At 41.7% G+C, this 12,408-nt stretch overlaps 1 protein-coding gene across 5 annotated transcripts in view; it reads left to right on the plus strand.

Moving 5' to 3' along the window:
• The window catches only part of ADARB1 (adenosine deaminase RNA specific B1), a 136,537-nt gene that overhangs the window by 100,137 nt on the left and 23,992 nt on the right, over positions 1-12,408 (plus strand). For all 5 annotated transcript variants that reach the window (XM_076055035.1, XM_076055029.1, XM_032946493.2 and 2 more), the window contains 2 exons: positions 8,776-8,890; positions 11,420-11,588. In XM_076055035.1, the coding sequence (XP_075911150.1) occupies positions 8,776-8,890; positions 11,420-11,588 (284 nt within the window). The remainder of the gene's footprint in view (positions 1-8,775; positions 8,891-11,419; positions 11,589-12,408) is intronic.

Consider the following 12,408-nt stretch of genomic DNA (forward strand, 5'->3'; position numbering starts at 1 on the left):
AAATGGCACGACGTTTATTTATTTATTGTACAGACAAAGAGCTCGCTTTGGCAATTTGTTACAGTAATTACGCTGCAGACTCACAGTAGAAAAATAACCACCAACTCAATTTAAATTGCCCATTGGCGGACACGCCACCCAGCAAACTGCAGTGCAAAAGCCGCTGACCCAGTAACGATCGTAACGATTTATACCAGGTCCAAATTCGAGCAGGATCCGTTGTGCTCACCACTTAATCGTGATTCACATCTTATGGGTGGCAGGACAGCAGCAGGGTTCCTGCTTCCCACCGCAAGGTGTTGATTGCATCTCTGATGCCTGTGCTGTAATTTGATCATTCAAGCGCGCACTGCTACACTTGTGTGGTAAAAATCACATCATCAGGTGCAGATTGCCAGTGCATGGGCTCTGCTAGTATTGGATTGCTCAGGCAAGCCTTTCTCATCAATGTGCGACCAATTTATCACCTGCGGTCCTCTGCCGCTGTGTCTTGGCTATTCCTGGATAAGTTAACTCGAGGGGGCGCAGACCTAATACAAATGGGCGCACAACACATCACCGTGCAATACACTGCAAAGTAGGCATAGAGTGACTGATCCATTCGTGGATACATCCTTTTTCTCTCCCGGAAGGGCCTGTGGCTGCATTTAGAAGAGCAATCTGCTTAATGGGAACAGCATTAGCGTTAAAGGGGTTATAGCCCAAATTCTCAAAGTTAACTGCAACTATATTGGCATTCGAAGTGGTGATGTGTGGGTCAGCCATCGTTCAATTGCTGCTCGCTCTAGAAATTAACGGTCATGCGTAACTGACGGCATGTGTGCTGTGGATAATGCTTCTTTGCTATGGCTGGGACTATTCTATCCTAGGACCACCGCTGTTGTCTCTGCACAGAGTGGTGTTTGGTTTGATTGTAAAATAATACAAGAAATATAGCGGAATTTCCCAAATTGGCATTTCAAAGTGTGTTACATTTTCCCCCTTAGCCCCGCATGCACGTGGTTATTATTAAGCAGAAGACAGGCACCAGCTGTGAGTGTAGCATGCACAAGTGTTACACGACCATAGATGGAGCTTTTAAGTAACACATCGCTGTGCAGTCCAGTATGAGCACATAGGTCCATCAGCTGAGTGTGATAATGCTTTTTCCTTGGAAACCTCCAACATAGCAGAATTTATCAACAAGCAAGGAACGTTACCGAGTGGTGACCAGACATAACAGCAAATGATACATCAAAAAACAAAACTAGCAATGCCCTGGAGCTCATCTCCATCTGTGAGTCATCAAATACTTTTAAAGTAAAATTTTGATTTAAAGCTTTCGTGACTGCAAGGATTCATCTTCTTTGGTTCTTTCGGTAAAGTCACGTAGAATGAGAATAAAATAATAAATTGATAAAATAAACTAACACAATAAAATTCTCACGACGTTTCGGCCACAACACAAGCGGCCTTAATCAGGTGAAGGGACGAGACTGTCTGGAGGACAGCGCTGGAGCGAACACAGCCAAGCTCAGACCGCGACCTTTAAGCTGTGTGAGAAGAACAGAGCGCCTTGACAAAGGAATTAGCATAGAATTTAGCATTGAAATAGCTGAGTGATTAGCTTGTGACTGGTCACAGAAATGGCTATGTTAAAGTCAAAGCATCCACATCCACAGAGGCACCCCTTTATAAAGGAATTAGCATAGAATTTAGCATTGAAATAGCTGAGTGATTAGCTTGTGACTGGTCACAGAAATGGCTATGTTAAAGTCAAAGCATACACATCCACATAATAAATGTACTCAATATATTATTCAATAAGCTGAGCTATTAACAGTAACTGGGTATACACTACACTATATAATGAATACTATATAGTAAACCAATAAAAAACTAAAATATAAATTACCTCAATGTTATCAATAAACTCTATTTATTCTCCAATCAGCTAAGCTACCAACAATAAGTCGTTATATATCACAATGCTATATGGCAAAAAAATGGGTGGATTCTTACCCTCAACTTTTAGCAACACGGATAGCTACGAGCCCCGTTCAGACGGACGAGTTCATTCATGGTCGGAAACGGAGGAGGGGGAGAGAGACAGCTGCGAGGTGCTGTTATACTCCATGTTGTAAACCATACCATTAACCGTGGTGTGAGAGGTATTAAGAATCAATGCCAGCGAAAGAGCTGCGGTCTGAAGGTCATCGTAAAATACAATTAATTAAGAACGGAAATGGTTTAAAACATCTTTCCAATGGTTACTAAGCCAGAATCCATCTTCTCGGTTGAAATTGTCTCTGTGCTTGTATATGTGGATGGCCTCATGAACGAATCTCTCATGGTAGCCGGTTGGTTTGGAAAGAATCTCCGTCTTGGGGAAGTCAATGTCATGTGAGCCCACTGAATTATAACAGTGATCTGCCACGGCAGAGGAGTTCGTTCTACCGTGTTTCAAGTCTGCTTTATGTTCGCGGATGCGGTCCGAGATATGTCATTTGGTTTCTCCAATGTAGCTACTACCGCAGAGGCACTTTAGTTTGTAATTTATTATTTTATTCTCATTCTACGTGACTTTACCGAAAGAACCAAAGAAGACTTTTAAATTTCGATTTAAAGCTTTGTCAAGGCGCTTTGTTTCTTCTCACACAGCTTAAAGGTCGCGGTCTGAGCTTGGCTGTGTTCGCTCCAGCGCTGTCCTCCAGACAGTCTCGTCCCTTCACCTGATGAAGGCCGCTTGTGTTGTGGCCGAAACGTCGTGAGAATTTTATTGTGTTATTTTATTTTATCAATTTATTATTTTATTCTCATTCTACGTGACTTTACCGAAAGAACCAAAGAAGAAGACTTTTAAAGTTCACATTTAATTTTGTTTAACTAAGGTGAGAACTCAAGAGACCAGGCTAGGAGTCTCATTTGCAACTGTGATCTGGGCCACCCAAATGACAAAAGCAATACCAATGGATTATTTTGAAATTTTACATTCCAATGGTCAAATTCACTATTCTCCATATGAGCGGCATTTTTGTAGCAGATTGGTTTCCAGTAAATTAGCCAATTGTTGGCTCGACAGTTTTTTAAGATGTTGTACAACCAGTCTAATAAATACTTCCTATACTGCTTCATAATATTAGTATGATTATTGTCTAAACTCATGGCAATTACTGATAATCACCGTAGCATTTAATTATATTAACCAGGGGAACTGTATTAATCAGTTTTATGACATGTGAGCTACTGGGAATAATCGAATGAGCTACGTACACCATTGGGTTATCGGTAGGAAAGTCAAATGAAATTGGAGTCACGTAAAGTCTTCCAATTATACGCGTAATTACCGATGCTTTTCAATGACAATTTCAATGTACACAGTTGCTTCCTTCCACTCTTAACACAGCATATCTGAGTGAGATTGCACCTGACGATTAAGCCATTGGCATCAATATCGGCGATGGAGCGCGCAACCATGCATTTGAGTTTTATTACAAAAGACTACGTGACAAATGTATTCCTCAGTTAATTCAGAATGCTGTGGAAATATTACAAAGAGGAACCATAAAGGTGGTGCAGAAAAGAAAAATATGGGTGCAGGTCTGCCCCTACCAAACCTACCAAACCCTCACCCTCTACGTACTCCACGGTAACATGCCCTCGGCACCTCTGTAAATTAATGTTGTGATTGGTGGTCAGCAAATAATTTTATGCTCTGGAGGGTAATGGTTTATGTAAGTATGGGAATTAGTATGAATGTGTCCCGACTTTAAATTCATGTTTCAATCTGATAGAGAAGGCGATTAAAGCAACCTTTGTCCGCTAGTCTGATGTGACTTCATTTGCAGTTACTGAAATACATAGCGTCGTTCCTTTTGTCTTTGGGAAACTGTCCCACGCTTCCATGTGGAACCAGATTTATCTAAAAACGAATTGTTATCCATACTTGATGAAATTCATGAATAACTCTGGGAAAGTAATTGTGGTAGCTTTATGTGATGAGGTATGTGAAGCCTGAAAGTGGCATATTTTATAAGATGGGCCTCAACACAATGACGGCGAATTTAGTGTCATATACTCTAGCACCAAATACAACGGTATTGCCATACTTATATGTCTGTAAACTGTGATCGAATCTCTGTAAGAGGTTTTTTTTTGTTGTCAAAGTGCACACTTAACCCTGCTCACAATTGCGGCCGACTCATCATACCTCTAGGTTGAGTCTTGCTCCTGGCATAGTAATGAGGAATTTCCATCTGGGGATCAGGCCTCATTCGTGGAAACAAGCCCCGTGATTGAGTGCAAATACATGTTTTGACTTTTGACTTCGAACAAAAAATGTAACATTTAGATTTTGTTTATTGAGTAAGTATATTTTAGATTTCTGGAACCAGTGAGGGCTCGTGTGATGAGCGTGCATCCTACGCAAGACTGGAGAGTCTGGGTTAGATTCCCTGAGTCATAAATGCATGGCTTTTGGATGTAAATTTACTGTTGGACCTGTTATAAAACAGCGTGTAGTGCAATCTGCCATTTCTTCTTCATACCTACAGTTTGTAATCACAGTACTGGGTAACAATAACATAGCCTTCATCACATTGCTGGCAAAATAAACCAATGCAGTATCTAAAATGTACAAAGAATGTGCTCTTACCATTGCAAGGACCTCTGTTTAGAGTATATTTTGGATACTTTTACTGTGAGGAAGGCATCACCAATGTTGCAGCCTCTGTTGCCACGTTAATAATATAATTTATCTACAGATTAATAATACTTACGCCAGGTTTAATATCGTTTACTGGTGGCCCAGTATGAGATTCGACTGCCAGAGAGCAACTTATTTCAAAACTAAGCATTTTACTGTTGCTGTCATTAAAATTAATAATACACTCTCAATGTTGTTTCCCTCACCAGATGTGTTTTTTTTTTACAGACACACAGTATGCAAGGCAAGCCGAAATGGCCTTTAAATTATAATCACTTTTATGAGACGACAATTGAACAAAGGCGTTCGAACCTGTTGACGTCGGCGAATTATTGGATGGATGTGTATGGCTGTTGTCCATTTAGAATCGTTGAAGAATATGCAGCTTAATTGATGATACGTCTTCAACAGTTTGCCAGACTTGGATTTTTCTAACCTTACTCAAAATAACGAGCACTTCGGAACCTGAGCCACAAATATGCACCATGCATCCAACCCAAAGAACCCGGTGGAGACTACTACACGCATGTCTTTAAAAAATAAAAAAATAAAGTCTGAAATGTGCGTGCCACGTTACAAATAAAGAGAGTGGTAATCTGCAATCGAAAGTCATAGATGACTCAAATGTGGTTGGACGCAAAATGAATGTTTTACAAGTGTTAGGAGTGTCTGCGATTAAACGGAGACTTCTGCTGTCTCACCCGTGTGAGATGTGGTTCAGATGTGAGCAGGCGTCTGTCCATTTAAGACAATAAACACGCGTTGGCACTCCATACATCCCCAGAATCAGGATCTTTATTTATGCTGGAGAAATCCGATGAGCTATGAAGCTCTTTTTCACAGGTGTCCAGTAGGGGGACGGGTCAAAAAGTTACAACAACAAACAAGACAAAAAACGATTGGAGTGCAAAGTATAGGGAAGGAAAGCAAATCACTAAAAATAATTACGTAGACATAGATAGAGTCTATCAATTAAAATTGCATAAGTACGCCAATTCCCAAGCTTTGGTAAGGCAGCAAACCAACGGCAAAAAAAAAAGTTCTAGACCACACCAAGACAGCACAAAGTTCCCAGTGCATTCTGGCACACCATCAATACGGCTGTGTAAATATTGAAGGCGCGATCCCTGTACTGCGTCTCTTCGAGGCTCAACAAAGCATTTCCACCACTCCCATCGACGTCCTGGACAAGTGCTGTTTTATTTTAATAGTGTATATCAAATGTTCCAAACACGGCAGGCCATAGATAAGCATTTTTGGACAATATGGGCGCTTTTTTTTAACAAACAAAAATTTGATCACATGGACCTGCTCGTATATATATAACCAAATGGCGATCCAACCTGTGATTCTACGGAATTGATTAGAATTTGTCAGTCCATCTTTTCTGGCAGTATTGATCAGACTTTAGAGTCATAGAATGATTATAGAGTTATACGCCGATGTGCGTCTGCCCCTTTCACGTAATTTCACAAAACACGTTGTCACTTCATTAACACCGATACCAAATGTGCGTCGCCTCAAGCCCCACACGTCGCTGACGGCGTCGTCCGTCCTTGCTCGTATCTATCGCACGAAGAAATGTACCGTACTGTGGAGTAAGATATATTAATCATATAGGAATAGGTTTTACCCTTTTAACTGGCACAAAAACTGACACCTTTATTCAAGGCATCATGTTTGCAATGACCACAGCCCAAGCAGTCAAAATGCAAACAAAAAAGACAACTCTGATAATAACATGCACTGTCCTTGAATTTGATTGGTCCACACCCGAGACGGCTTTTCTTAGAGCCTAGTCTCCATTGGTGTTGGACCAGAAGACGCCAAAAGGCGTACAACTCAAAAACAACGCACTATCAGAGTATTGAGGGCTCGGGGTGAGCATTAACATTATGAGACCTCCTTTGCCAGAAACAAGATATAGGAATAGGTTTTACCCTTTTAACTGGCACAAAAAATATATTAAAAAAATATATTAATCATATACAGCATTTTGGTGATTGGGAAAAGTTGCCTTGCTCGACGTCGTTTCGATGTTCGTTGCCGCACATCTCAGGAGCACATCACCGAGGTAAACCGGGGTGGTTACTGTACTAGAATAGGCTACTCGTAACGAGCTTGGAGACTAATACTAGAACAACTATAAACAAGACCAATTATGATCGACTGATATCAGAAGTTCACAAATGAACAATACATAAGGTTCCGTGACATGGGAGAATGTAGACCACCGTAAAGTAAAACCTCTCAAAGCCGGAAATCATGGTAAACTCGAGGGCAAGGGCAAATCAATAAACGTTGATATAAAACAAATATGACCCAAAAAACTCTGACCTGAAGGTAGGGTCTTTGATTTTTAGTGATTTCTGTTATATTTTATGTTCTAATAGTGAGAGATATGTTTGCCAGAATCCTTCAGATGGACATCCTACCATGCAAACAGTACACAGTATGGTCATGAATAGGATTTTCTTCTGTCGTATGGATTAATAGCAGCATGTTAAATAAATAATTTTATATTTGGAGACCTTTTTTCCAGTATCAAAGTAATAAACAGGTGTTAAGATTTTGATTTAAAGCTTTCGTGACTGCAGTAATTCATATTCTTAGTTTTTTCGGTAAAGTCACGTTGAAGAGAAACAACTAAATAATAAAATATATATAAAACAATAAAACATTCTCACGACGTTTCGACCATAACTCAAACGGTCGTCTTCAGGTGTGTTGGTTCGCATAAATTTCTTTTTTTAGTGTTAAGATGTTCAAACACCCAATATAAACCTTTTTGCAAGGAATCAAGTCTGCATTAACCACACGTACTTGTGCTGAACATGCAAGCAAACATGCTCTGATAATATACAGGGTGTTTGAAAAAAATGGACCCGATTTGAAGTCGCAAGCACGAACCGCCCATGAATGAAACTCTTACCACTTGAGAGGGCGGGGCATAGAGAGGGCTGGGCATAGAGAGGGCTGGGCATAGAGAGGGCGGGGCATAGAGAGGGCGGGGCATAGAGTTTCAAATGCTGCCTCTCCCAGCGCACAAACAGCCCCTAGCCTCAGTCATTCGCAAGGCGGTGACCCCCACAACACAAGGCTTATTTATTTAATTTTCATTCTTTATTTATTTAGTTTATTTATTTTGGTATAGCCCTGTGAGCCATTCGGCTCTTGAATCGGGTGCAACCACAACAAACAAACAAAAACACGAACAAGAAAGGCGTTTTGCGTTGTTGCAGTTCAGCAAGGCTGAATCCGTAATTTCGGTGCGGCGTGCGTTTCAACGGCGTTTTGGCATTGATCCGCCAATGTCAAAGAGCTTTCGTCGTTGGTACCGACAATTTGAGGAAACGGGCTGCTGTTAATGTAAGGGGAAGAGCACAGGGCGACCACGCACATCAGAGGAAAACGTGAGAAGAGAGGCGTTTGGGACGAATTCAACTATCGTCTCGATTCTTGATTTGAAGCTTTCGTGACTGCAAGGAATTCATACTCTTTGTATTTTTTTGTAAAGTCACGTAGGTAATATAAAATAAATGAAAACAAATGGTTAGTAAAACTTGATAACTCATTAAACCGTTTGTAACTTTTTGTGTAATTGTAACATGTTGCCATTGTGAAATATACTGCTTTGAAGTTGGGTGAATTATTTTAAAACGCCCTGTATATGCATTGTCTGATTAGCTTACACTAGGGCCTAGTCTCACCACCAGTGTCAGAACAGAGAACGCCTAAAGGCGAACAGTACAAAGACAATGCCGGTGTCAGAACACTTATAGCTCGGGATAAGCAGCTCATTTTGTGACGCTCACGGCCACCAATGAGAATGATCTGAACTGGTCCTGCGCTTCCCCTAGGTCGACTCAGCCTCAAATTAGTACCGAGTGCGTTGTGTAAATATCGCCACTTGGGAGACAAAGGCGGTCGGGCGTGGTGCTGGCGACCCACCCCCTCGTGTGCCACAGTGCCGGTATCCCTTCATAGGCGCTGCTGCTCGCAAACAGCACTTGCCCCGACAGTCTGTTAAAAAAAAGTCTACACTGGGGTGGGTGGGTGGAATCGTTTGTCTTTGTGTGCTTTGCGCTCAGGTGCTGGCAGACACGGTCGCGTCCCTTGTGCAGCAGAAGTTTTCAGATCTCACCGAGGGCTTCACGTCGCCGCACGCTCGACGGAAAGTGCTCGCTGGGATCGTCATGACTGCCGGTTCGACACCCGCGCACGCGCCAGCAACGGCGATGAGACCCCACGTGCCGCACCGCACTGCCAGCGCGCGCCAGCTGTGTGGGAGACCCCACACGGCTGGCGCCCAGCCAAGACCCTGCCTGTACCGCTGCCTTTTCACGGTCGTTTTAGCCAACGCTGTTGGGCTGGAAATAGTTGTGTTAATTGGCGCGCACAATTTTTTCTGACGCTTTGTTAAATCTGAATTGCGGTATATAGCTAGGGCCATAAATATTTTCAGCGGTGGTTTACCCGTTTTAAAGGGTACTTGCATCGTGATCATTGGTAATTTAACATAATTTTTTTGTGCAGTATTGCACGTGTTTATGTATGTTGAACTTGTTTTGTACCGTACGTAGCCAACCGTGCTAATTCGGAGGTGCACGGGAAGGACAACAAACTAGATGCAAATGAAAATACAAAATGACGCTATATTCAATGTTAACATATGTTTATGGACCATTAGCTTTCTTTCAAGTCACCCCCTCTTTTTTCCAGTGAGTAAAAATTATCACCTAGATGTAGAAAAAAACCCGATAGATTTTCTTGAGGCCTCTATCGCACCATCACTTTATAAATAAATAATCATCTTATGAGGCATCGAACAAGACTCATGTGTCCATCGAAGCCTTTCTGAGTCTTAAGACTATTTTTCAGATACTGTAGGTCCTGCATTTAAAGTTTGGACAAATCGTTGCTGAGTGTTTTGCCTATGGGAGCAAACCTCCGTATGTATGTTGAACTTCTTTCACATAGTACGTAGCCAATCGGAGTGTACTACTACAACTCCATAAATGAGAATTATCACCTGTCGAGTAGCTCCTTCAATGAGACAAACGTGTATATACACTACTGGATATGAGGTTCAAGCCATCCCAATTTCCCTCTTATTGACAGCGACACCCTTATAATTTGCCTCCTCTCGCAATGCGGTAAAGGAATCTAGCAAATTTGTCATTAAATTGAGCTGATATCGGCCTACAATCACCTGGCAATTCATCCTTCAATTCAGCTGTTATCTGGCGAGAAACACACACACACACACTGTGAAATTTGATGACGTTATTATGAACAATGTGGTGCATTGATCGTGTGCTCATATATTCAGTTCTTCACACAAATAAGAAACGGTTACTTGGCAATTTTCTCGCTTGAGGTTGTCCAATGCGAACGGTGTTTTTTTTTGTCTAAGAATATATTGAGCTTGCCCAAACCGATGCCACAGGCCCCCTGCTTAGCGCAATCCAAATGGCCCCCACATGGCTTATTTATTTCCACAATACGGTCCTAAATTTGTTTTCAATATTTGACCTCACACATTGGTGTCAACTGATTTACGATCATAGAGATATGTCATGGCTTTCATTGAAATCCTAATGGATGCTAGGATTTTCATGATTGTAAATACAATTATATTAGACTCATGTAATTCACACGTGTGTTTCTATTTGTGTGTACGCGGCAGCAATCGCATTTCTTCATGGTGCAATACCAAACTTCCAGGCCGTTGAGGAATGACACGGTGCAGCCATGACATATGTCACCTGAGAGCAGTTTTCCTTTACATTATGAATATATGTCAATACATTCTGAATTTATTATGGGAGACCATTATTGTATTTTCATATAGACACCACATTTGTGAAATGTTTGGCAAACACGTGTGTTTATGAATATTTCACGCTGTGAAACCTCAACACCAACACCTACACAACATCACATTTCATTTTGTGGCCTTCACAGGCAAAAGATGCTCATACAACCTTAGTATATATGTTTTCAAATATATAGCCACACCATCATAACCAAATATACCTTGAATATGATGCACCTGAATCGGCATGTTCGAGCACATGACAATAGAGGGGACCTCCTATTATCTAAACTTGATTTGAGTGTGTCGATGTTGTGTTGTCTCTCTCTGCTTGTGTGTCTGTCTGTGTGTCTCCGTGTCTGTGTTATGTCTCTCTCAAATTTAGCTCCACCTGATGACGGTTGCTTGCATTGCAATCGAAACGTCGTACTCTATTATTTAATTTATTTTCTTTCTACGTGACTTTACCGAAAGAACCAAAGAGTAACTCCTGTTAACTGTGACCATATTACTCAAGACTCCTATTATCCACAGCACCTGTAGGGTCTGTAACAAAACCCCTATATTCACAGCCCTATTTCTTCATATTTTCCACGGTTATCTGTGATTATACTCAAAATACACAAAGAAGCTGCTCTTTAATACTCGTGAATTTTCTACAGATAATTCGTGTGGCAAAGTCTTCCGATTATTCTCGGGTTATCTGTGAATTTACATCCCGCGAATAATAGGAATAGAATTGCGGATAAACCTGCAGATAATAGGATCCGCGATATTGGTCCCCCCCATATCACCGTGGGTATGAAGCGTTCGCCTGTTCACATTCTGGCTTAACAACCAACTCGGCACAACAACATCACATTTCTCCTCATGGTCGTGGTCGTAACACGGTGTGTTTTGGTGATTCTCGGTGGCAGGGTTGGACGTTAAAGATGCGCAGGTGATATCAGTGGCCACGGGAACCAAGTGCATAAACGGCGAGTACATGAGTGACCGTGGGCTGGCTCTCAACGACTGCCACGCGGAGATCGTGGCTCGGCGTGCCCTGCTCCGCTACCTCTACACCCAATTGGAGCTCCACTTCAGGTGAGCGAGCAACGTGCCTCGTCGTCAAACATCATCGTCGTCGTCGTAATCTCTGAAAGCAGACATGGTGGCCTGCAAGTAATTACGTTCACATTGCCATATTCGCACTCATTACACACAAAGTAGTTGCCCCAAATGAACCACAATACCTTGCTGGTCTCGTCAAGGATCATAGACAGTCACGCGAACTCCGGTAATCCTTGCAGCAGCGGCTTTTGGCGAGCCATCGAACAAAGACTGAGGTGGCCACCGCATCGCGCGCTTTCAGATGCGCTTCTGCGGCCGTCTGGAACGCTCTTCCTTCCGATGTTAGGAAGCCACCGGAGCTACGCACTTTTAAATAATCTAGAAATCTGATTTCTTTAGAACTGTGTTTAGTTTGTTGTCCTTCCCCTCTTAATCTCCGATTAGCGCTGTTGGCTATGAAAGGCGCAAAAGAGGTTCAACTTGTTACATCATGGGACCTCCTTTGCCAGTACTAAAATATATGAATGTTTTCCCTTTTTTTCTGGCAACAAAACAGGTGTTAAGATGTTCAAACAGCAAACTGAAACCTTTAACAAGGAATCATGTCTGCATTAACCACAATGTTTGTGGTCAGAATGCAAACCAAAAAACATACTCTGATAAATTTCGATTTAAAGCTTTCGTGACTGCAGGGATTCATCTTCTTGGTTCTTTCGGTAAAGTCACGTAGAAGGGAATTAACAAAAGAATAAAAATAAAACAATAACGATTGTTTCAGCGGCAGTCTTGTTGTTTTATTCGTATTTTTTATTTTTGTTATTTTATTATTTCCCTTCTACGTGACTTTACCGAA

Source organism: Petromyzon marinus, chromosome 4 (genome assembly GCF_048934315.1).
Source record: "Petromyzon marinus isolate PM22_M1 ecotype Great Lakes invasive population chromosome 4, UKy_Petmar_22M1.pri1.0, whole genome shotgun sequence".
NCBI lineage: Eukaryota > Metazoa > Chordata > Hyperoartia > Petromyzontiformes > Petromyzontidae > Petromyzon > Petromyzon marinus.